Below are 22,825 nucleotides of genomic sequence, written 5' to 3'. Positions count from 1 at the left end.
GAGGTCCATCCTCTTGCCGGTGCTGTGAGGAAGGGAACCTGGGCTTCTGTCTTGGGTTATAGGCTTTTGGTATAGTTGATTTTTGTCAGCTGAATCGGCACTGGCCAGTGTAAAAGTGATCAAAAGGGGCCACCTGCTTCTGAACAGATGTGTAATATGGCTGGTCAGCAATGGGAGAAATCTCAGGTTTGCCTGCTCCTGCTAGCACACATACCATCTCTCTTTTCTGAAGAAGGGTCTAATGTAACCCAGACTGGCTTAAACTCAGTGTAGTTGATGGTGACCTTGAACACACGATCCTCCTGCTTCCACCTGCCAGGTGGGATTGTAGGTGGGTGTCATTATGTTCCACATTCCCTTTCTTTAGAAGCCACAAAGATCAACCTATCATTAAACATCAGACAAGGTAAACAGAGATACTCCACTGGGATGTATTCACTCTCTACCAGTGAGTGATGCCCCTGTCAGGACATTTGACAAGCTGAACTGAGGAGGAACAATCTCTCAGAACCATTCCCATAACCCCAGCTTCCCACACTTAACTGCTGCTCAAGTTAGAAGTGCCCTGAAATCAACTTACCTTCCAGGACTGGAAAAGTGCAGGGCACTTTTATTTTCTATTCTTTTTCCCATTTTTCCCAAAACATGTTACATGCCTGCTTGCCCAAATCTCATAGTGGGTATTGGCATAAGAAGTATAACCAAGAAACATAATAGAGACAGAGACTGTTTTCATTATTGTACATTTATACAAAAGTACATAGATATCATGTTAGATAGTACACAATGACATAAACACTATAGAAATTGGCTTGAATAAGAAAATATTCTACTAAGAAATTGAAATACTGATCATGAAGATTTCTTTTTATCCACCACTGCCGTGTCAGAGTCCTTCACTTATGCTACAAAAGCAAGGCGGCAGGGTACCAATATCTGCATACATGCTGTAGTCATCACAGCACTGGAGGGTGGGACAAGACTCAGCAGCGATGGGTTTGGCCCGGATGATCTTGTCAAAGGTGACCTTGCCTGGATTGCATGGATCAGTATCGCTTACAGCACCTGCTTCTTTTGAAGTTCTTAAAAGACACACACAAAACGAGCTTAGAATTTTCCTTCCCAGTGAGCTTCTTACAATCACGAGGGCTATGTGGGGAAGTCCAGGGCTGGAGCCCATCACACATGCGACACCAGCCTTGGGTTAAAGCTCTCTGCTCCTTCCCATCTTTTCCTCTCCTACAATCGCTACACATGTGAACCCAGCGTACCACTCCAACAAGGGAGGGTGAATTGCACCCCAGTGGCTGCTACAGGCCCATGAGATGTGGGAATGATGGAGAAGGTGCTACAGTTGGCTGGACTCGGCTCTGGCCTCCACCATCTAAGTCCCTAGGGAGGGACACCATTAATGATGACAACCAGACTCATACTTCAGGCTGTCCCTTCTCTCCCAAACTTCAAACATCTCTTGTCTGATTCCCATCCCTGTCAGCAGTCCTCCATGGAGTCTCTGTTCTCTTGGCCCACTTGGATTTTCCCACAGCCATTGAAATGAATGGGGGAACATGTGAACTTCCCAGTGAGTGGTAAGAGGTCACTATGGTCATACTCTGTCTGAGTAGGAGACAGCTCATCCCCAAGGCATCCTCTGTGGATTCTCCAGTCTACAGTGCTGAGGACGGAAAAGATGCTCAGTTAGGGTCCTGTTAAACACCTGAAGGCACACTCCCTAAGGCCAAGTGACAGAAAGCAATATTGGCACACAGTGTCCAGGCTGAGAGCAGTGGACTTGTAAGCTCACAACCCCAAGCTAGAAGGAAGCCCTCAAGCTTCTGTCCCCATCTGCCCCCATCCCCTCACACCTGACAGTGACCCTTGACTTTCCCCTCCAAGTGACCACTGCAGTAAGAAGTGACCCTGCTCTGGCAGAGGGCCCAGTGTGCCATTAGATAACAGTATTTTTCATTCTTACCTAGTTGAATTCAGTGCCTTGGATATTTTGGTGTAAAGACAGAGGACAATTCCTATCAGTAGAAACATGCCTGCCAGGATCCCACTACCAATGGCGATCATGATTATTGTTCGGAGGTCAAAAGACCTAGACATACCTGGGCAGAGAAGTGCAGACAAGCAGTGAATGTGGTCTCCCTCACACCCAGCCATTAGCAGCCTCCACATACTTCTCTCAGTGAAGGGGTGATGGACCTCAAACACAGATTACATCTAAACCAGAGGGACTCTTTCCAGAGAGGTCTTACCAGGCCCAAAGTAGGTAGGTGGGAAATTTTCCGTGTAAAAGGAGATTCAAATGTAAAATCTTGAGGCAAGAGAGCTAGAGGACAGGCAGTGGAAAGGTGGACAGGCAGAAATTAATAGACCCTCAAATAATAGAAGGGCCCACCTTGGAGCTAGCGGGTGCCTCCTTCCCACATGCCTGGGCCTCTTGAATTATGCTTGTGCTCAGAGTCACAACCAACCCCACCCTGAGTGTGAGCTTCAGGGGTCTTATAGAGGAAAGACTACTTCTAAGCCATAACTTGAAGAATTTGAGAACCTGAACATCTATTTTGCAAATAGTGGGTGTTATGGGAGGCAGGAGTGGGGTTGGGTGGGTGATTCAAGTATTGAAAGCTCCTGCTGTCCTTCTAAGACCCAAATCTTCAACATTTCTCATTTGGAATACTCAAGTTCTTTAAACTTAACTCTGACACTCTCAGAGGAAAAGTGAGCTAGGGAAATAGGCTTTCTGGACATCAAAGCCCACGTGCATCTTTCTGATTCTTCTCAACGCTGGATGAAAGCCAACATTTTTAGAAATACAGTTAGACAACCAAACTAAACCTTAGGAAACAATGCTAAGCGTGGATTAACTTTCTGAGATACTGTTTAGGGAGGACCCAGAAACACCTAAGAAAACACAAGGTATTGTCAATGCTCTTTGTTGCCCACCATAACTAGATGGTAAGACCTTATTGCTGAAGACACCACACACTTTGGTTGCAGGACAGAGAAATCAGTCTCAAACTGACCAGGAAACTCTCTCCTGATGACTAGTTTTCTTAGTGCCAGAAGGTATTGTGCAGGCTCCTAGTGGGGAAGAAAGGGACCAGAGGTCTTACTCAATGCTGGACCCTCATACTACAATACTAACCTGCCAGGCAGTAGGTACTCAATGGTGGCATGAATGGTGTATGGGCTGGGCTGGGGGAGGTGTAACCAATTACTTTCTGATTGACTTGAAGCCTGCTGCACAAGAGGAAATTCATGTTGGCTAATTAAATTCTGGTCAAAAACCTTGGCTGGGGAGGTCATGGGCTTTTAACCTACTACTCATGTTTTGCTACATGGTCATGTTGTCAAACTGCCTTTTAATATTTATGTTTATACTGATAGGTCAATGCTGGTCTTAGCTTTGGTCAGAGAAGCTTCTGTTTTTGCAGTGGGTAACAGTTAATGCTCATACTCATATCTGGTCAAAGTGCTAAGATTACCTGACTGTGAATAGTAAGGCATAGATGAGACATATATTATCAGCCTTAGATCTCTGACACTAAGGCTCAGGAAACACTGTGGAAGAGGGGGCAGAAAGAATATAAGAGCCAAAGGGTGTGGAGTGAGGAGTGCTGTGTCATGCTTTGTCCAGGCCATAGTTCAGAGCAGCTGTGATTACCTACAAAAGATCAAGTCAATTAAAATTTCAGCAGATATAGGGGAGGGCCTCCTGAGGCCCCACCCCTAGGCAGTCTATTGGGGGTTGTTGGGAGAGGAAGACTCCATTTTCTTCCACTAAGAACTTGTCCATGCCATGGTGGACAGTTCCACACCCATGTGCGTATTGGCAGCACTTATTGGACTCAGTGGATTATAAAAAAAAAAAAATTATAAGCTGATATGAGAGTAGGAAAGAGATGTCAGGAAGCTTTCTGGGGCAGTGAGGGGGGAAGGGTAGATATGATCAAGATACATTGTATACATATGCGACATATGAAATTTTCAAAGAATAAAAATGTTACTTAAAACAGAAAGAAAACTGTAATTACTGAGGTCTAAGTTTGAAGAACTTACTTTCAGAAGTGTGGCCTGCTGGAACGGACAGCCATTGTTAGCTCTTACATCTCCCTAGTCTGGGACACATCTGTGTGACATCAACGCTCTAGAGACTGGCTTTCTTTCCCAGAGTTCTGAATTCCATTCCATGCTCAAATAAACCTCAGCACAGATTTCCCAAACACATCGGAACACGTGTAACTCTTGGTTTTCCTCTTCAGATTTTATTTCTCCCAGAGAAACTTAGAATTTGACTGCTAATCAAAAGTAAATTTGGGGTTTCAAAACAGAAGCAAAACAAACAAACAAAAAGTAAGGCGAGGAAGCCAATGTCTTAAAATGATCATTTTACTAAATGAAAAATCTTGATGCCATGCATGGAATATTTAGTCAAAGAGACACACTCTTGGTTGGCCACTGTAACTGGATGGCAAAACTCTACAGCTGAAGACACCACATGCTTCGGTTGCAGGACATAGAGAAATCAAGCTGGAACTGACAGGGAAACTTTCCTCCTGTTGGGTAGCTTGCAAGTTCCAGAAGGTGTTTTGTTGGCCTCTGGGATAGAAAAGAGATCACTGAACCCGCATACTACAATACTAACCTGCCGGGCAAGACACGCCCACTAGAGCAATAGCGGCGTGATTGGTACGGGGAGGGAGGTAACTCATCACTTTCTGATCATATTGGAGGTCTGTTGCACAGCGGGAATGTATGCCTGGTACTATAAACCTGATAAAAACAAAGAAAAACCTTGGCTACTGTCTTAGTTTGCTTTCCTGTTGCTGTGATAAAACATTGACTAAGAGCAACTTGAGACAGAAAAGCATTTACTTAGCTTATAGGCTATAGTCCATCATCAAGGGAAACCAAGGCAGGAACTCAAGGCATAAACTTGGAGGCAGGAACCGAAGCAGAGGCCATGGGAGAATACTTCTTACTGGCTTGTTCCTCATGGCTCACTCAGCTTGCTTTTCCATAAAACTCAAGACCACCTGCTGGTGGGTGACACAGTCCACAGTGGGATGTGTCCTCCCACATCAATCATTAATTAAGAATATGCCCCTACAGACTTGCCTACAGGCCAATTTGATGGAGGCATTTTCTCAACTGATAGTTCCTCTTCTCAGATGACTCTAGCTAGTTGACAAAAAATAAAGGAAAAGCTGAGTGACAATTATACCTAGTGTATACACTAATGACATGACCACTCTGTGGTATAATTAAGGAGAAGATTTTTATTGTAGATGAGAGAGAACAGCCAGTGGCATCTAGAAGAGTCCAGAGCAGAGAGAAAGAAGTAGACTGAACATGGCCAACAGATTGGACCTGGCCATGAGAGAAGCAGTAGCAGAGCAGGAAGAGAGAGAAAGGGGAACATAAAGGGAGGGAGAACATGGGAGAGAAGAAAGAGGAAGAGGGGGGAGATGGAGAGAGGACAACAAAGAGATTGACCATAGATGAAATAGCAGGACCATAAGGAGAATGAGTAGCTAGGAGAGAAGCCTGTGGGCTGGGGAGTTTAGGGTAGGGGAGGAGGTAAGAAGAGCTAGGATACTAGCATGAACTTTGAAATGTATAACAGGTACTTGTGATACCGAGGGAGCCTGGGGCCAGCATGGGCTTTGATATGCTAATAGGCACCACAGCTAGCCATTTGTTCTTTCTGTCTTTTGGAAATTTGAGGAAATGGAGTTTCCTTTGAACTTGACAAAGAGATTCCCAAACTCTATGGACTTTGGAAAGCTCTGACATATTCCTGGGAGTCTAGAAGACCATGTACCATTTAAAGCTGTGTGCCTAAGAAGACTAGAAACATACCTAGAAAAGTATGAGCTAGTCTTAAGATACTGCATCTGGAGGATGTTAGAGGCTCTTCCTAAGAAAGAGAAGAGGCCTGAGACATAGTTCTCAGCTGTTTGCCTCTGTGTTATAAGCATGACTCACAGTTATCCTGAGCCCCTCAGCAAAGACTGGGAGATTTTTGTTATTGTTCTTGTTACAGAAATTTAAAGAAATTTTTGCCTAATTATTAATTGTCTCTGGGAAAATCAGTGTCCACATACAACAAAGGACACAGATGTTAGAGAATCAAGTGGGGAAAGTCACTCAAGAAACTACATTTTCTTTAGAAGACTAATTTTCAAAGACACCATGTTGTACCATTTAAAATATTTAGTTTTCTGGGCTGGAGAGATGGCTCAGAGGTTAAGAGCATTGGCTGCTCTTCCAGAGGTCCTGAGTACAATTTCCAGCAACCACATGGTGGCTCACAACCATCTATAATGAGATCTGGTGCTGTCTTCTGGCCTGCAGACATACTGTATACATAATAAATAAATAAACTTTAAAAAAATAAGATATCTAGTTTCAAAAATGATTGTAAAGCATGGTAAAATAGGGGTCACAAAAGATAGAACAATCAATCAAAATGTTAATTGAAAAGGTCCTGATTTTGATCATACCTAGCCAAAGATTTAATTCAGCCATTTTAAAATATGTTCAAAGAAAGCCATGTCTAAGGAACTAAGAGAAAGTATTCATAAAGAATATTAATAAAAAGAAAACTACTGTGAAGAGTCAGGTAGAAATTACAGAGTTGGAAACTATAATAAGTAAAATGCAAATGTCACTAGTGGAGCTCAATATTGAATTCGAGCAGACAGAAGAATCCATGAACTTGGAGATGGGCCAACTGAGGTTATCCAGAAAAATGGACAGGTGGGTAGAAATGAATCCAGGGCTTTCAGTTTTTCCTCCAAATTTGTGAAGAGCTTAAGTCATCCTTCTGCTCACAACAAGAAGCTGAACAAACTGAAAATCAACAGCTCTATAGAAGTCAGCTAGAGAACGGAGGTCAGGATGGAGAGCCAGTCCATAACGCATACAGACAGGTGAACACAGAGAACCACAGCTCACCAGCAGCAGTAAGAATCCAAATGATCATTACCGTATTTCCTGGAGTTAGGGGTGGGCTAGCTACAGAGTGTGGATCCTGGATGCCCAGTCTGAAAGTGGGAAAGATGTATAGTTTTTGCCATTGTATGTTGGAAGTATATATATTTTTTAATTTTACAGGGTTGATAGTTAAAAGGGTGCTTTGAGTCTCAGATAGGGTTTTGGATTTTTAAAAAAATATTATATACATGATATAATTTTAAATTATATATACATAAATTTTTCTTAAACTGCATATAATTTTTACTTTCAACCGAGATGCGTCCTTAGATGTCTATGTCCCCAGGTGACAGGTGGAACCTTAGGCTCAAAAGGAAGGGACGCAGGTAACTTGATCCAGCTGGAAACTGAACTTACTCATCAGAGAAATACTTCTTCCTGCTGAGAAATCTGGCTTCTGAATAAAGCCTCAAACAAAAGTAACCCCAGTAGGAGGCACAGATCTTTCTCTTAGGTCACCTTAGATTTTAAAGAAAAAAAAAAAATGAAAACTAAAAAAAAAAACAAAAAAAAACCTGACCCCCAAAAAAAACCAAAAAACAAAAAAAAAACATACAGTACAAACCTGGCTAAAATAGGTATTCTCTTTAACTTTCGTTTTTTTGCAGCTGTTTGACCATGAGGAAGGAGACTCTGCCAGTGTCGCTGAGTGTGGACTTGAGTCCTAGTGACCCGCTTTGCATTATCTCACTGTGTAGCTGAAACACAGCCAGTCATCTACAGCTTTAAATAGAAGGGTGTTTAAAACCTTGATCCATCATTCTCTTTTTAAACAATTGAAACAGTTAACCAGTTTTTGATTGGCAGACTCTCAAAGGTTAGATTTTTAAGGGACCCAAAATAGTATTTACATTTCTTGGAGGTAAAATATGCCTAGATGTGGGACAGAATTCAGAATTCTCAGAAAGGGAGCTGATGTCACACAGGTTGGCTTGGAGCTGGTGTATTCCAGCAGCCCTAGCACACCTTAGGCCTCCCACAGCAGAGCACACCAGCCTGTATCTTAATTGCTCTAACAGGGTCATTTAGATCCTTCTTTCTCAAATCACAGGTCTGAGAAGCTGCAGGTTTCTGAAGCATCCTATTTCTGAAACTCTTTCTTCTGTTTATTTTGAGGTGTGTGTGTGTGTGTGTGTGTGTGTGTGTGTGTGTGTGTGTGTGTGTGTGTGTGTGTGTTAAATGTCCTTAGTTCAGTGCTGGACGGCTTGACTTTGGTAAGTATGTTTTGTAGTCAGATTGTTTTCTGTCTTCTCTGGGCTTTCTGCTCCCCAGTTTCAGATATTAGACTAAGTATATTGCTTATTCCAGAAAAGGGGACTCTGTGGGAGGATTAAGTGTTTAGTAGGGAGACACATAGTCTCTTAGAAGACCGAGTGAGGCACAAGAGACTCCTGAGGAAGTTGTCTCATGGTCTGAGCACGCCTCTGTTTCAGCCTCAGTAAGGGGTTGGCTGGACGCATTCAGAATCTTTTTAACCCTGAGATAGCATAACCTAGTTTGTTTATTTGTGGGGTTCCCCCCACCACCACTAAAAAAACTACTTTCAAAATAGGTGTGTACATTCTTAGCAGTTTTGGGCAATAATGTTTAGAAGAGTCATTCTCTGAGTCCATAAAACAGATCTAACTCAATGTACTTGCTGGAGTGAATTCTGAGTCAGTTCTCATTCAGTAAGCACAGTTCAGAAGGCATGTAGGAGGCTCCAGTGCAGTCTGGTTCATTCTACAAGGACTCCTCACTGCCTGTGAAAAGTAAATACACTCTCTACTGTCATCCTCATTTCCTGATATCTGGATTTTACATCCAAGTCTCTTTTCAACCAAAATTAAACCCTCTTACCCACTTGAGGTCAGCATGGACCTCCCTGGACAGAGTTCCTTCTACTTACATGCATAAAGATCTGTGTTCGGGTCCTTTCTTCTTCACCGGGGGATGGTATGTGGGGCAGCGGTGGCCAGGTGGCTGTTTAATTTGTGAAAGAAGCCACCTTCACTGCCTGAACTTCTCTGCCAGGTGTGGAAGATGTTCGACCTGAGGACGAAGGTTATGATGGGCCTCGCTAGCGGTATGCTGATTACTGCAATTATGCTGATATCCGTTGTCTTTTGTCTTTACGTGAAAATAGCCAAGGCACTAAAGTAAGTCACGTGAGTAGGAGTGAACACCACTTTTCCAATGAGACTCTGGGCCCTCTGCCGGAGCAGGGTCACTTCTTACTGCAGTGGTCACTTGGAGGGGAAAGTCAAGGGCCACTGTCAGGTGTGAGGGGATGGGGGGCAGGTGGGGACAGAAGCTTGAGGGCTTCCTTCTAGCTTGGGATTGTGAGCTTACAAGTGGACACTGTGCACGTCAATATTGCTTTCTGTCACTTGGCCTCAGGGAGTGTGCCTTCAGGTGTTTAACAGGACCCTAACTGAGCATCTTTTCCATCCTCTTACAGTTATGCAGAGGATGCCTTGGGGATGAGCTGTCTCCTACTCAGACAGAGTATGACCATAGTGACCTCTTACCACTCACTGGGAAGTTCACATGTTCCCTCATTCATTTCAATGGCTGTGGGAAAATCCAAGTGGGCCAAGAGAATAGAGACTCCATGGAGGACTGCTGACAGGGATGGGAATCAGACAAGAGATGTTTGAAGTTTGGGAGAGAAGGGACAGCCTGAAGTATGAGGCTGGTTGTCAGCATTAATGGTGTCCCTCCCTAGGCACTTAGATGGTGGAGGCCAGAGCCGAGTCCAGCCAACTGTAGCACCTTCTCCATCATTCCCACATCTCAGGGCCTGTAGCAGCCACTGGGGTGCAATTCACCCTCCTTTGTTGGAGTGGTACCCTGGGTTCACATGTGTAGCGATTGTAGGAGAGGAAAAGATGGGAAGGAGCAGAGAGCTTTAACCCAAGGCTGGTGTCGCATGTGTGATGGGCTCCAGCCCTGGACTTCCCCACATAGCCCTCGTGATTGTAAGAAGCTCACTGGGAAGGAAAATTCTAAGCTCGTTTTGTGTGTGTGTTTTCTTAAGAATCGCAAAGGATGCTGAAAGCTGTATTGAACAATGCAAGCTCAACCAAGACAAGATCATCCGGCCCAAACAACCCATTATCCCTGGGTCTTGTCGCACCTTCCAGCGCTGTGATGACTGCAGCATCTATGCAGATGTTGGTACACTGCCACCTTGCTTTTGTGGCACAAATGAGGGACTCTGACAGGGCAGTGGTGGACACAAAAATCTTCACGATCAGTACTTCTTTCTTAGTAGCCTATTTTATTTTTCAAATCAATTTCTATAATGTTTATATTCTTATTTACTCTCTACTATGGTATTTATGTACTTTGTATAAGCACACAATAATCAAAATAATCCTGTACCTTCACTTGGTGGTGGTGATGGTTATGAACAGCCTTTATTCTTTCTCACTCATTTTGAGACTTGAGCCTAGAATATTACTATGTTGCCATGTAAACAGGAGAAGTAGAGTAGAAGATTAAAAAAGGGTCATGAAAACAGTTTTAAAGATGGGATATCATTCTGCTAAATGCCTAAAATAATTTTTAAAAGTATTTTAAAATTAGGTTTAAGACTGAAACTTCCTATGCCCAAAGAGAAAAATAAGGCCTCTGAGTGAGATGACTTTTTCAGTGCTAAATTCTGCTTGAATTTTGTTACATGGTATTCCTTGTTCTTTTTTCTTACTTCCATTCTTTTTTTTTTTTTAACTCCATTGTACTTAAATTTTACTTTCCTAATTGAAAACAGATTTTTTTTTCTTACAGCATATTCTGATCATGGTTCCAAATACCCCAACTCCTCCCAGATCTTCCCCACCCAAGTCCACATCCTTTCTTGCTTGCCTTCATTAGAAAACAAACAGGCATCTAAAGAAAAAAATAATAAAATAAGAACAAAGAAAATTGAATAGGGCAAAACAAATACATGAACAGAAAAAGAGCCAAGGAAAATGCACAAGAAACACATATAAACATACACATTGGCACACATAAAAATCCCTACAAAACAGAAAATTGGGAAACATAATGTTTAAGACCTGTAGGGTAAGAAAATGAAAAAAAAAAAATCCCAGATAAGTCATTTTGAGACAAAAACAAACCAACAAAACTCCCTAAATACCACTGAGTTTGTTTTGTGTTGATCATCTACTATTGGGCATGGGCCCTGGCCTTAAGAGTGGTCTGTAGACACGGTGAGACTCCACTAGAGAAAACTTGCAAGTACTTATCAATTGGAGACAGCTTCTGGGTTAGGGATACGGGCTTGTTTCCACTCCACTCTCAGTGCTGAGACCCCAGACCTGTGTAGCCCTGTGCATGGTGCCTGTCTCCGTGAGTTCATATGTGTGTCCATTCTGCTGCGTTTAGAAGGCCTTGTTTCCTTGGTGTCCACCATCTCCTCTGGCTCTTACAGTATTTCTGCCCCCTCTTCTGCAGGTTTCCCTGAGCTACATGTGAATGGGGGGGGGGAATTTATAGAGACATCCCATTTAGCACCTCTCAGTCTGTACACTGTCCAGCTGTGGGTCCTCTATAGCTCTTCGTTAAACTTTCTTTTATTTATATGTATACATATGTGCCTGATTATCTACATGGACACCATTTCTATGAAGTGCCCCTACAGCCAGAAGGAGGCAGCAGATCTCCTAAAGCTGGAGTTATAGTTGTGAGCTATCTGGCATGGGTGCTGGGAACCAAACTTAGGTCATGTAGAAATAAAGCAAGCACTCTTAACTACTGAGCCATGTTTCAGCCCTCAAAAAGTATTTTTATCAGTAATATAAGAATTCTACATGGATGTATCATAATTTACTTGACCCAAACTTTACTACTGAAAACACATTATTTCTAAGTTCCATTTATTAAACATTAAAAGTAGTACCATAAAAAACTCTTATCACTAGATATATACTAACAGAAAAGAAAACACTTTAGGGTTTAATAAACCTGAATTCCATGAATCAAGCTGGCAAATCTGTTACCAAGTTGCCAAATTCAAGTGCATACTGGTTACTTTTCTCAGTGCTGAGACCAAACTCCCGCTACTGAAAACCAAAGCAAAGGTTGGCTCTGCCTTCAATGTTTCAGGGTACAGTCCCCTGAGACGTGATGGTGACAGGAGCATGTGTCACACAGAAGCAGGCCACACAGGGTCAGCAGTCAGGAAGCAGAGGGAGACAAAAGCTGTGCTCAGCTTGCTTCCTCCTTTTTATCAGTCTGGGACCCCAGCCACCTCAACCCAGGCTAGTAACTCCCTCACAGATATACCCAGAGGTTTGTTTCCTAGGTGACTCTAGACCCTAGACCCTGTCAAGTTGATAACCAGTACTAACCATCACAGGCTGTTAAGAATTACGGGGAGGCCCAGTGTTCTCGGCTGCACAGGCCCTAAGGGACCAGACTAAACAAGAACAGAGAGACTCTATCAGTCAGGGTTCTCTAGAGGAGTAGAATTTATATGGAAGTCTACCAAGAGAATCCAGTAGTTGTTCAGTCCATGAAGCTGGATGTCTCAGCTGGTCTTCAGTGTACACCAGAATCCTGAAAAAGTAGGCTCTAATTCTAGTGAAGGAACGGACTTGCCGGCTATGGGGGTAGGGGGTGTTGGGGAGAACCCTACCCCAGCCCTCTAGGTTGCTAACACCTAAATGGTGCTGTAGCTGTGTCTTCAAAAGGCCATTCCATCTTTCTATCAGGCCAGCTGCTTTCTATCAGGCAAAGAGCAAAGCTTTCTTCCTCCATGTCCTTATACAGGCTGCCGCCAGGTGATGTGGCCCAGATTAAAAGTAGGCCTTCCCACTTCAAAGGATTTAAGAAAAAAATCCCTCACAGGTGTATTCAGCTGCTTGGGTTTTAGTTAATTCCAGATGTAGTCAAGTTGACAATGAAGAACAGTCACCACAAACCCACCCCTACTCAACTTGACACACAATCATATCTCCTTATGTCATCCTTAATTCCCAAATGAAAATAATAACCAGGTTATAATTACACTCAACCTGATATAACTATCCCATGTACAATTACAAACACATTCAATATTTAACCAGGTCATAATTACATATAATGTGATATAATTATCCCTCATACAACTGCAAATGCATTATACATTTTAGAATAAGTGGCAATATCCCTTGAAGGACATTTTTTTAGTATCTCAAACTTAAATATTATAACCACTGATATTCTCTTAATTGATATTACATTACATGATAAAGAAATTGAGAAAAGAAAACACAAATACTTGTATAAACACATTCTTAACAAAATATTACAGAAACACTCATGTCAATTATAATCCATACCTTCATTCCTGATGGGTCTGTACCCTTTTTTATCCTGCATAGATTAGGATAGAGTTTCACATTGACTTTAATCACAGGACATGGTGGCACCAAGAGATGCCCTAAAAGATCTCCTACACTTCAGGCAGAATTTTTCTTACCTCCATTGTGGAGAAGCAATCCCAATTTCCTCATGGTAATCTGGATCAATCGCTCTTCCCAACACTGCTATGCCTTTCTCAGCCTATTAGCATCAGAAACCATAGTGGCCCGGGGGTGGGGGTGGGTGGGGGTGGGGGGGGGAAGGGGTGGGGGGGGGTTAGGGAGGGTGGGGTTGGGGGGGGTGGTGTCTGAGTTTCCAGTTCAATGGAATGTTTGTTCTGTTTCCTGGCAGAAGTGCTCCCCCTTCTGGAACCAAAACTTCTAGGCCAGAAGAACTTAAGGTCATGGGAGCAGAAAGCAAAAAATGTTCCCAGTGGGTCACTAGGGTTGACAGTAAGTGGAACCATTCCTCTTTTCACCCTTTGATTCCTGGACCCATGACTTCTAGCTAGAGGAGAACCCATTCCACATACTCGATGCTGATTCTCCCTTCTGGAGAACCCTACCCCAGCCCTCTAGGCTGCTGCCACCTGATTGGTGCTGTAGCTGTCTGGTCTTCGAAAGGCCATTCCACCTTAATATCAGGCCAGCTGCTTCAGGACAGTGGGGAATATGGTAAGACCAGTGGATTCCATGATTGTGGGCCCACTGTCACACTTCTCTGGCTGTGAAGGAAGTTCCTTGATCAGGAGCAATACTGTGTGGAATACCATGACGGTGGATAAGGCATTCTGTAAGTCCATGGAGGGTGGTTTAGGCAGAAGCAGTACATGAAGAAAAGGAAAATCCATAACCAGAATAAGTATCTACTCCAGATACCTGGCTGATCACCCCAGGGAATGATGCCATGTTGGGTCAGTATTGGTCTCTGCTCTTGGCACATCTGGCACACAGCAGCAGTGGTAGCCAGGTCAGCCTTGGTGAGTAGAAGTCCATGTCGTCGAACCCCATGCATGCCTTCCATTGCCACTGCCATGGTCACTTTGTTCATGTACCCACTGGTCAATGACAGGGATGGCTGGGGAAAGAGGCTGACTATCCATAGAATGGGTCATCCTATTTGATGACTGAACTCTTCCTCAGCTGAAGTCACCTTCTGATGAACATTTACATGGGACACAAGCATCTTTGCATCCTTTGTCTATTTGGAGAGATCTATCCATTTCTTCCCCACATGTCTTTCTCACCCATTTTCCAATCAGGCTATTTCCAAGTCCCTGACCATCCAGCCAATCCATTGGCTACAGCCATGAATCAGTCAGTGAACAATCACACACCTGGCCATTTCTCCTGCCCCCTCCCCCGCCCCCCAAAAAAATGTATGACCAGGTACAGTGCCCAAAGTTCTGCCTGCTGTGAAGATTTTTCTTTGCTGGTATCTTTCAGGATTGCCCCAAAAAGGAGTTGAAATGCTACAGCTGCCCACTTCTGGATGGTGCCTGCATAACATGCAGAATCATTAGTAAACTAAGTCCTAGTCTTCTCTTCCTCAGTTAACTGATCATAGGGCACACCCATGAGGCTTAGGTGCATGCTAGGCAGCATACAGCAATTTAATGGGATTAGAAACCACAGGAACTTGGGTAACTTTCTTAATGAAACTTGTTTGTGCCTTCAAGACCTGCTAGGGCCTGATCATGTATATATCACTTCCATTTGATATGGATTTCTGCTGTGTACATCCTGCTTTATGGCTTGATGGGTCAGATAACACCCACCTCATGAAGGACAGCTAGGGTTGCATAGTAACTTGGTGACCCATTGTCAAACGTTCAGTTTCCACTGAGGCCCAGCAGCAGGGCAAAAGCTCTCTTTCAAAGGGAGAATAGCTGTCTGTGGATGATGGAAGAACCTTGCCCAAAATCCCAAAGTTTCCCTCTATGTTTCATCTATAAAGGACCTGGCAAAGGCTCCCAACAGCATCCCAATTTGCCACTGACAGCTCAAGTACCATCGGGTCTTCTGGACCATACGGTCCAAGCAGTAGAGCAGCCTGCCCAGCAGCCTGGACCTGTTGAGGAGCCTTCTTCTGTTCCAGGCCGCACACAAAGCTAGCAGCTTTCTGAGTCACTTGGTATATGGGCTGGAGTAGCACAGCTCAGTGAGGAAAGTGCTGTCTCCAGAACTTTCTTCTGGAGACTGGCCTCCAAACAGGCCCAGTAAACAGTGTGCTGCTTGCTTGGTGGTGGGAGGGGCCAGGTGCGGTAACTTATCCTTCACCTTAGAGGCCCCACACCACTGGACTCCTAAGAATTTCCCTGAGGTAGCAGGCCCTTGAATTTGGGCTGGATTTATTTCCCATCCTCTGATGTACATGTGTTACCACCAAGTCCAAAGTAGCTGCTACCTCCTGCTCACTTGGTCCAATCAGCATAATGTTGTCAATATAGTGCACCAATGTGTTATTTTGTGGAAGAAACAGATTATCAAGATCCCTTCAAACAAGTTATGACACAGGGCTGGAGAGTTAATATATTCTTGAGATAAAACTGTAAAAGTATTGCTGGTCTTGCCAACCAAAAAATTGTCTGATGGTCCTTATGGACAGGTATCAAGAAAAAGGCATTTGGTAGATCACTAGCTACATGCTATGTACCAGGAGATGTGTTAATCTGCTCAAGTAAGGATACCACATCTGGTATAGTAGCTGCAATTGGAGTCACAACTTGACTGAATTTTCAATAATCAACTGTCAATTCTCCATGATCCATCTGTCTTCTGAACTGGCCAGATACAGTTAAAGGGAGATGTGGTGGAAACACAAGTCCTTTCAAGTCTCTGATGGTAACACTAATTCCTTCAATTCCTCCAGGGAGGTGATACTGTAACAGATCATGAAAACAATATAAAAATTCGCCACCTTCTAAGTATACCTATCCCAATTATACATTCTGAGACTCGGGAAATAAACACAGGATGAGTTCTGGGACCCCCTGGACCTACTGTGAGTTGGACATCAGTCAAAACTCTATTGACCAACTGACCCCCATGAGACGTCTGTAGCAGGAGTCTTAAAAAGTTCTTATTAATAAAATCAAACCTGAGGCCAGTTATTGGGGTGAACTGGAAGATCAGAGAAACTGAACAAGCCACAGCTACCTCACCTCGCTGGATCCTCAGCTAGTCTTGTTTCCTCAGACTGGAAGCTTCTGTGTCCTCATATCCGAATGGCTCTCAGCTGAACTGTGCTGCTAGAAGCCTGAAAGCTTAACCAGCCAAATGCTTAACCAGCCAAATGCTTCTAGTTTCTGGTCCTCACGCCTTATATACCTTCCTGCTTTCTACTACCATTCCCTGGGATTAAAGGCTCGCTTTCTGGGATTAAAGGCGTGTGTCACCATGCCTGGCCATTTCCAATGTGGCCTTGAACTCACAGAGATCCAGAGGGATTTCTATCTCTGGAATGCTAGGATTAAAGGTGTGAGTGCCACCATTTTCTAGCCTTTGTATCTAGTGGCTGTTCTGTCTCTAACCCCAGATAAGTTTATTAGGGTGCACAATATTTTGGGGAACACAATACCACCACAGCCCCCACTTTAACTGGAGGGCCACAGTGTTTCTAGGGGTCTTCCAGAATCAGTGTCAATTCTGAACCATATCCAATAGACCCCAGAGAGTCTAATTGTTTCCTTTCCCCCAGTATAGTTACCCTTGTAAAAGCCCATAGGCCTCTCTGGGAGGGAGGAGGACTGGAGAAAGGCTAACAAGAAAACTCTTAGGTATTTTATCAAGATCCTTCCTCAGGGAAACCTGGCCATCCCTTCATTCAAGGGGTTCTGGGTCTGCAAACTGGCTCAAGTCTGGAAATTGGTTCACAGGCCCAGATTCCCTTTGCCATGACCCAATGGAGCCTTTATTTGCTTAAGAATTTTTCCACTTATACAGATCAAACAATTCAGTAGGCTTCTTATCTATTTCATGCCTGGGAACACCATGATTGATTAGCCAGTACCAAAGGTACATCTAAGTCATGCCACCATCAAATTCGCTGTGCCTGTGCAGCCCATTATGGGTCAGGCCATTATGGACACTGCTTTGTCTGTGCTGCCCATTACAATAATTACGATCGCCTTGTCTTTGGCAAGTCAGTACTGCCACATGGCCCCCACTACTTCAGAGCCCAGTTAAACCTACTGCATTCAATTCATCCAACTGAGCAGTAGCATCTCCAACCCTAAGGTCTGGCAGTAGGCCAATGACAATGACAGAGCTCTTCAAATGTGCTAGTGCCCCCTCACCATTTTGCATCTTAAAGGATTACTGAAGGATGATGTGTTTTGTGGGCCTCCCATCGTAGAGGGTTAAGTTTCACGCAGCACACCCACTCTCGCTTTGAAATTTCTCTGAGCCTTAAAATCCTTTCATCAACACTATGCTAAGGTATATTAGACATCTCCAACTCCTTTTCAGTACCTCATCTTTTGACAAATGCTTCAGCCAATCATTTAAACAAACTTTTGACACTTTTTTTAAAACTGTGCGAGCTTCCATATTAAACCTAGAATCTCCATTCAGTGTGTCTATATCAATAAATTCAGCCTGATACAGTTTTATGTTCCTTCCTCATCATCCCACACCCTCAAAATCCATTCCCACACATATTCCCCAGACTTGTTTGAATGAATTAGCAAACTCATTAAGCTCTTTAGCAGTGTAGCGCACCTCCTCATGGACTACACTTTCTAGCTCCCTTGAGGAGCCGGCTCTGCCTTAAGTCTGGTTATAGGTCTAGAGACAACTATTGGTGGGCCGTGAGGGACATCGGAATTCTCTTGCCTGGCATCTCCTTCAGAGAGAGTCACTGCTGGTTTAGCAGAAAATGACAGATTAATTTCCTCAAAGACAGAAAAAGGCAACATTTCAGGGGGTTGGAGTGTGAACACATCTTCCACTGAGGAAAGAGAGACTTCTTCCTCAGGTGAGATAAACCCTTGAGAATCTGAGGCCTCAAAGTTCTCAGTCTTAATAGAGTTCTCCCATAGATCTCCATCCCAGGTTACAGGATCCCATTCTTTACCAATTAATGTCCTTGACTGTCAAAAGAGACTGGGACTTGAATTTTCCCTGTAATTCAGCCATCCTTGTAATGAATGCTTTGGTTTGATTCTCTGCAGCTTGAGCTCTATGGCTGCTGCAGAGAAGATTCTCTTCCAGGGCAGCCTTAGGAACCTTTGGAATGTTTTTGCACATCTGGAACTGGCCATTTGTGTCACTGAGTTCATTGTTGTCCTTCACCATATTCTGAGATGCTAGAAGTTAATTTTATCATGGAGCTCATTCTTTGTCAATTGCTCCAGAGATGCTAGGAGCAACCAACCAGCAGCATCATTTCCCTTATTTTCCCCACAAACTGTCAGAAGCTTTATATACAGAGTTACCAAATCACAATTGGTGACTCAGGTTAATCAAATACATTTATCTCCTTACTTTTGTAAAATAGTTCACACCATGTGCTTTCAGTACGCTCCAAGTTCCTAGGAGAGGTTTCAGTAACTGAAGAAGCTTCAGTAATTGTAGGTGTTGGCAAATTGAAAGGCTTATTTCAGATACTTTAAAAATTCATTCTTGGGCTGGAGAGATGGCTCAGAGGTTAAGAGCACTGGCTGTTCTTCCAGAGGTCCTGAGTTCAATTCTCAGCAACTACATGGTGGCTCACAACCATCTGTAATGAGGTCTGGCTCCCTCTTCTGGCCTGAAGGGATACATGCAAGCAGAACACTGTATACATAATAAATAAATAATAAATCTTTAAAAAAAATTCATTCTTATACTTCTGTTGCTCTAGAAGTATCAGAAGAGTCTGATACCAAAATCTGTACTAGTCAGGGTTCTCTAGAGGAATAGAACTTATAGAATGAATGAAATACCTGCACGCACGCACACGTGCGCGCGCGCGCACACACACACACACACACACACACACACACACACACACACACACACATTTATTAGAGTGGCTTATAGGCTGTGGTCCAGTTAATCCAACAATGGCTGTCTACTAACAGAAGGTCCAAGAATCCAGCAGCTGTTCAGTCTACGAGGCTGGATGTCTCAGATGGTCTTCAGTATGCACCAGAATCTTGAAGAAGTAGGCTCTAATGCCAATGAAGGAATGGACTTGCCAGTGAGAGCGAGAGCAAGCAGGCAGAGAGCAAGCCTCCTTCTCCCATGTCCTTTATAATAGGCTGCCACCAGAAGATGTAGCCCAGATTTAAGGTATGTCTTCCCACCTCAAAAGATCATGATTAAAGGTGTATTTTTCCACCCCAAAAGATTCATTTAAAAGTGGGTCTTCCCTCTTCAAAGGATTAATTAAGTAACCCCCCCACACACACACACACACAGGTATGTTCAGCTGCTTAGGTTTTACCTAATTTCAGATGAAGTTAACAACCAAGAACAGCCATCACGGTGACACAGACTATGTGCCACATAAGCCTGAACTTAGAAACCGGCCAGTTTTTCAAAACACAGGACATGCACAGTGCCAAGTCCACATAGGCATCATTTATGTGAGCTACAAGAACAAGTGAGTTCTGTTTTAGCTCCATATGAACTAGCTTTGAGAAGTCCTATCTAGTTTTCACTCCTTATTTCTGCTTTTATTGGCCCTCTGATGAAAAGCTCTGCTTACATCCCCTCTACTCAGCTCAAGAGTGCCTCCCAGTCACAAATTGCTAATAAAAACATCTATGCCATCTTAAAACTAGATTTGCTATGATTTTGTTTTGTAACTGGAGATCATTGCTCAGGATACTTAAGAGGTTCCAGCCCTTCTGTTATCACTCACTCTAGAGATAAGTCACAGTTACTGTTCTCGTCAACAAAAGAATAAAGCCTTGGCCAGGCATTATGGTGCAGGTCTGAAATCCTAGCATTCAGGAAGCAGCAGAGGCAAGAGGATCAGAAAGTTCAAGGCCAGCCTTGGCTACATAAAACAGTATATAATCTAAACCCTCACAGAACAACTTCCATGTCAGTAGTGCCAGTGCTGGAGACAATTCTGGCACCTGCAGCTTGAGAAGGAGTGCCCGCCCCCCCCCCCCCCCCCCGCCCCCCTTAGGGACATCCACTCAGAGAAAGCTAAATCTTTGGTATGGTGCAGAAAAGCATTTTAGGACAAGCTGGTATGAAGCATAGTTGTGGTTTATTAAAAAAGTTTAAGAACAGAGGTTAATAGAGAACTGCTCAGGGAAAAGTAAATCACATCCAAACATGTGGGTGTGGGATTAAGGGAGAAGCATTCTTCATTCCTTTATAATTCATAGATTAAGGTTTTGTTGATTTCCAAAGTTATATCTTGAAAGGGTTGTTAAATGTAAGTGCGGTCACAGGAAGACTCCTGAGGTATGCTGGACAGAATTACAACTGTAACACATTAGACCACAGGGGTGCATGAATTTGGGGTATCTTCACTGTGAACAACAGTTAATTATTTTGTTAGTGGGGATTCCCAGAAAATATCCAGGAGAACATTAAGGACATACATACTCAAGGCCATGTACACTCAGGCCTTAAACCTGGTTACTACTGCCTTAACATTCTTTCGGGTTTGTTTTTGATAAAAAGGTCTCACTTTGTAGGTAGGCTTGGCTAGCCTAGAACTTGCTATGTAGACCAGGCTGGCCTCCAACTCAGAGATCAGCCTCTGAATGCTGGGATTAAAGGTGTGCACCATCATGCCCAGCTTTTTAACTTTCTTTTTTTGGAAATATTTCTATATCAAAAAATATTGCCTGTATGTAGGCAACCTTTAGAGCAAATATTAGTAGTAACTGTCCTGGAATTCTTTATTTTCAGGTAGTAAGGAGGCTAGAACCACACTTTAGAGTGAAGGCTCCCTTTTCTCTGCATAATCTTCTCTGCGTAGCCTATCTCGTCCCCAATCATACAGAGCAGTGAGGTAGCTCCAGACATGGTGGGACCAGGAGGTGAGTTCTACATCTTAGGCCTAGTCTAGCAGGGACAAGATCTGAGAAACACCCATAAACTCAGACCTCCACGTGCACATCTGCACACACCCAAAGACAAGACAGGCAGGCAGGCAGACAGACACACACACACACACACACACACACACACACACACACACACACAGTGCAATGTAGAAACTCTAGTTCATCTCACAGAGAATTTCCTTGAGCACCTCCTGTTCTACAATACTGGGCTCTGCAAGAGAAGATTTGGGTGCACAGGCCAGGGAATCAGTTCAGGAAGGAAAGTCATGGCTGGTAAACACCACGCTAAATGAGATTCAGGCTTCAAAGAGACACAAGTAAGACACAGAGATGGGCAAGGGTCCTTAATATGAGCAGAGGGCAGCCGGGACAAGGGACACATCCTTGGTGTGAAGACCTTTAACTGTCTCCCAAGGTCATCAGAGGTAGACAGGGAGACCATAGGCAGTTAAGAGCTGCTGGGGGCCAAGTCCAGGAAGGTCTCAGAGAAGGCCTGCTAGTTCTACTAGGTGTTAGCAGTTTCTTATCACCGCCAGAGAAAGAATTCAGAGATGAGAAAAGGAAAGAGAGGACAGTTTTACTACAGAGCAAAAGTACACACAGCAGGGACGGAGGACTTCCCGAGCCCTTACGCACAGGCTCTTCTTGGTGGTCGTATTTTAAACTAGTTTGACTAGGAATATTTCTTTTCTTTGTCACATCAGGGTGCACAGCACAAGACCCAAGCATGATGTCCACAATTAAAGGTTTTTTTGTTTTTTCCCAACCCAAAGCCTAATTTGATGTTTATAGATCCCATATCAAGCTGTTATCTGAATCTGGAGGTTCTACTACCAGCCACTAAAAAAGTCAAGAGACAGAAAAAGGAAATGGGTTTTGTGTATACTTTTCATCAGAACTGGGGGAGCATGGGGATGGGGAGATGTTCCTTTCTCCCTACTTTTCCTTAGCAGTGTTACAATCTACAGAAAAGAAGAAACAGAAGCCAGGAAACAAGTACACATATGCATATGTACTCCTAGCTGTGAAATAACTTATCAGAACTGTGAGCCATCTTTTCTGACAGGCGTCTGTTCTAGTGGCCTTCAGGCTCTTCTCATCCCCAACACAGGATTTCCTGGAGAGGCTGCTATTCTTCAGGGTCCATGTTACACTATGACAGACATCGTATGGTTTATGAGATGTGTTTCCACCTTTCACACTTCTTTTCTGTAACTTCTTCCCATGGGCCCCTTCCTGCTCCCTGGTCAGTCCCTACGTCACAAGGATCAGAGATGAAAATGCGGGGTTTGGCAGTAGAGACGAGGCTGGGAAGGTGTGTCAGACTGAGACAAAGATGGTTTCAAAGCCTTCAGTTAGGGGTCTCATCCCATCTTGCTGACCTAGGCAGCCCCAGCTAATGATTTGTGGGCCTGAGGGCACTACTAAGTCATGGATGGTATTCTGTAAGAACCACAACTACCGAAA

The 22,825-nt window shown here is 43.6% G+C and overlaps 2 protein-coding genes across 8 annotated transcripts; one reads left to right on the top strand and one right to left on the bottom strand.

Moving 5' to 3' along the window:
- Nucleotides 1–727: 727 nt before the first annotated feature.
- On the bottom strand, nt 728–7,881 carry LOC131913101 (protein FAM24A-like). Of its 7 annotated transcripts, XM_059265535.1 has the most exons (6): nt 4,069–4,161; nt 2,953–3,090; nt 2,262–2,335; nt 1,976–2,111; nt 1,613–1,675; nt 728–1,082 (listed from the first exon to the last, which is right to left on the bottom strand). In XM_059265535.1, exons 4-6 carry the CDS (start codon nt 2,107–2,109, stop codon nt 887–889), a joined length of 393 nt encoding a protein of 130 aa, XP_059121518.1. In that variant the 5' UTR covers nt 2,110–2,111; nt 2,262–2,335; nt 2,953–3,090; nt 4,069–4,161; the 3' UTR covers nt 728–886. The 7 variants fall into 7 exon arrangements, with proteins under 7 accessions (XP_059121518.1, XP_059121524.1, XP_059121492.1 ...); XM_059265541.1 differs by lacking the exon at nt 2,953–3,090 and having other exon boundaries at nt 4,069–4,179; XM_059265509.1 differs by lacking the exons at nt 2,262–2,335; nt 2,953–3,090 and adding an exon at nt 3,495–3,673 and having other exon boundaries at nt 4,069–4,162.
- Nucleotides 7,882–7,952: 71 nt separating this feature from the next.
- Nucleotides 7,953–10,405, top strand: Fam24a (family with sequence similarity 24 member A). Its single transcript, XM_059250609.1, has 3 exons — nt 7,953–8,222; nt 9,022–9,146; nt 10,028–10,405. Exons 2-3 carry the CDS (start codon nt 9,031–9,033, stop codon nt 10,209–10,211), a joined length of 300 nt encoding a protein of 99 aa, XP_059106592.1. The 5' UTR covers nt 7,953–8,222; nt 9,022–9,030; the 3' UTR covers nt 10,212–10,405.
- Nucleotides 10,406–22,825: the final 12,420 nt, after the last annotated feature.

Source organism: Peromyscus eremicus, chromosome 1 (assembly GCF_949786415.1).
Source record: "Peromyscus eremicus chromosome 1, PerEre_H2_v1, whole genome shotgun sequence".
Lineage (NCBI taxonomy): Eukaryota > Metazoa > Chordata > Mammalia > Rodentia > Cricetidae > Peromyscus > Peromyscus eremicus.
This window is presented reverse-complemented; position numbering and strand designations above follow the sequence as displayed.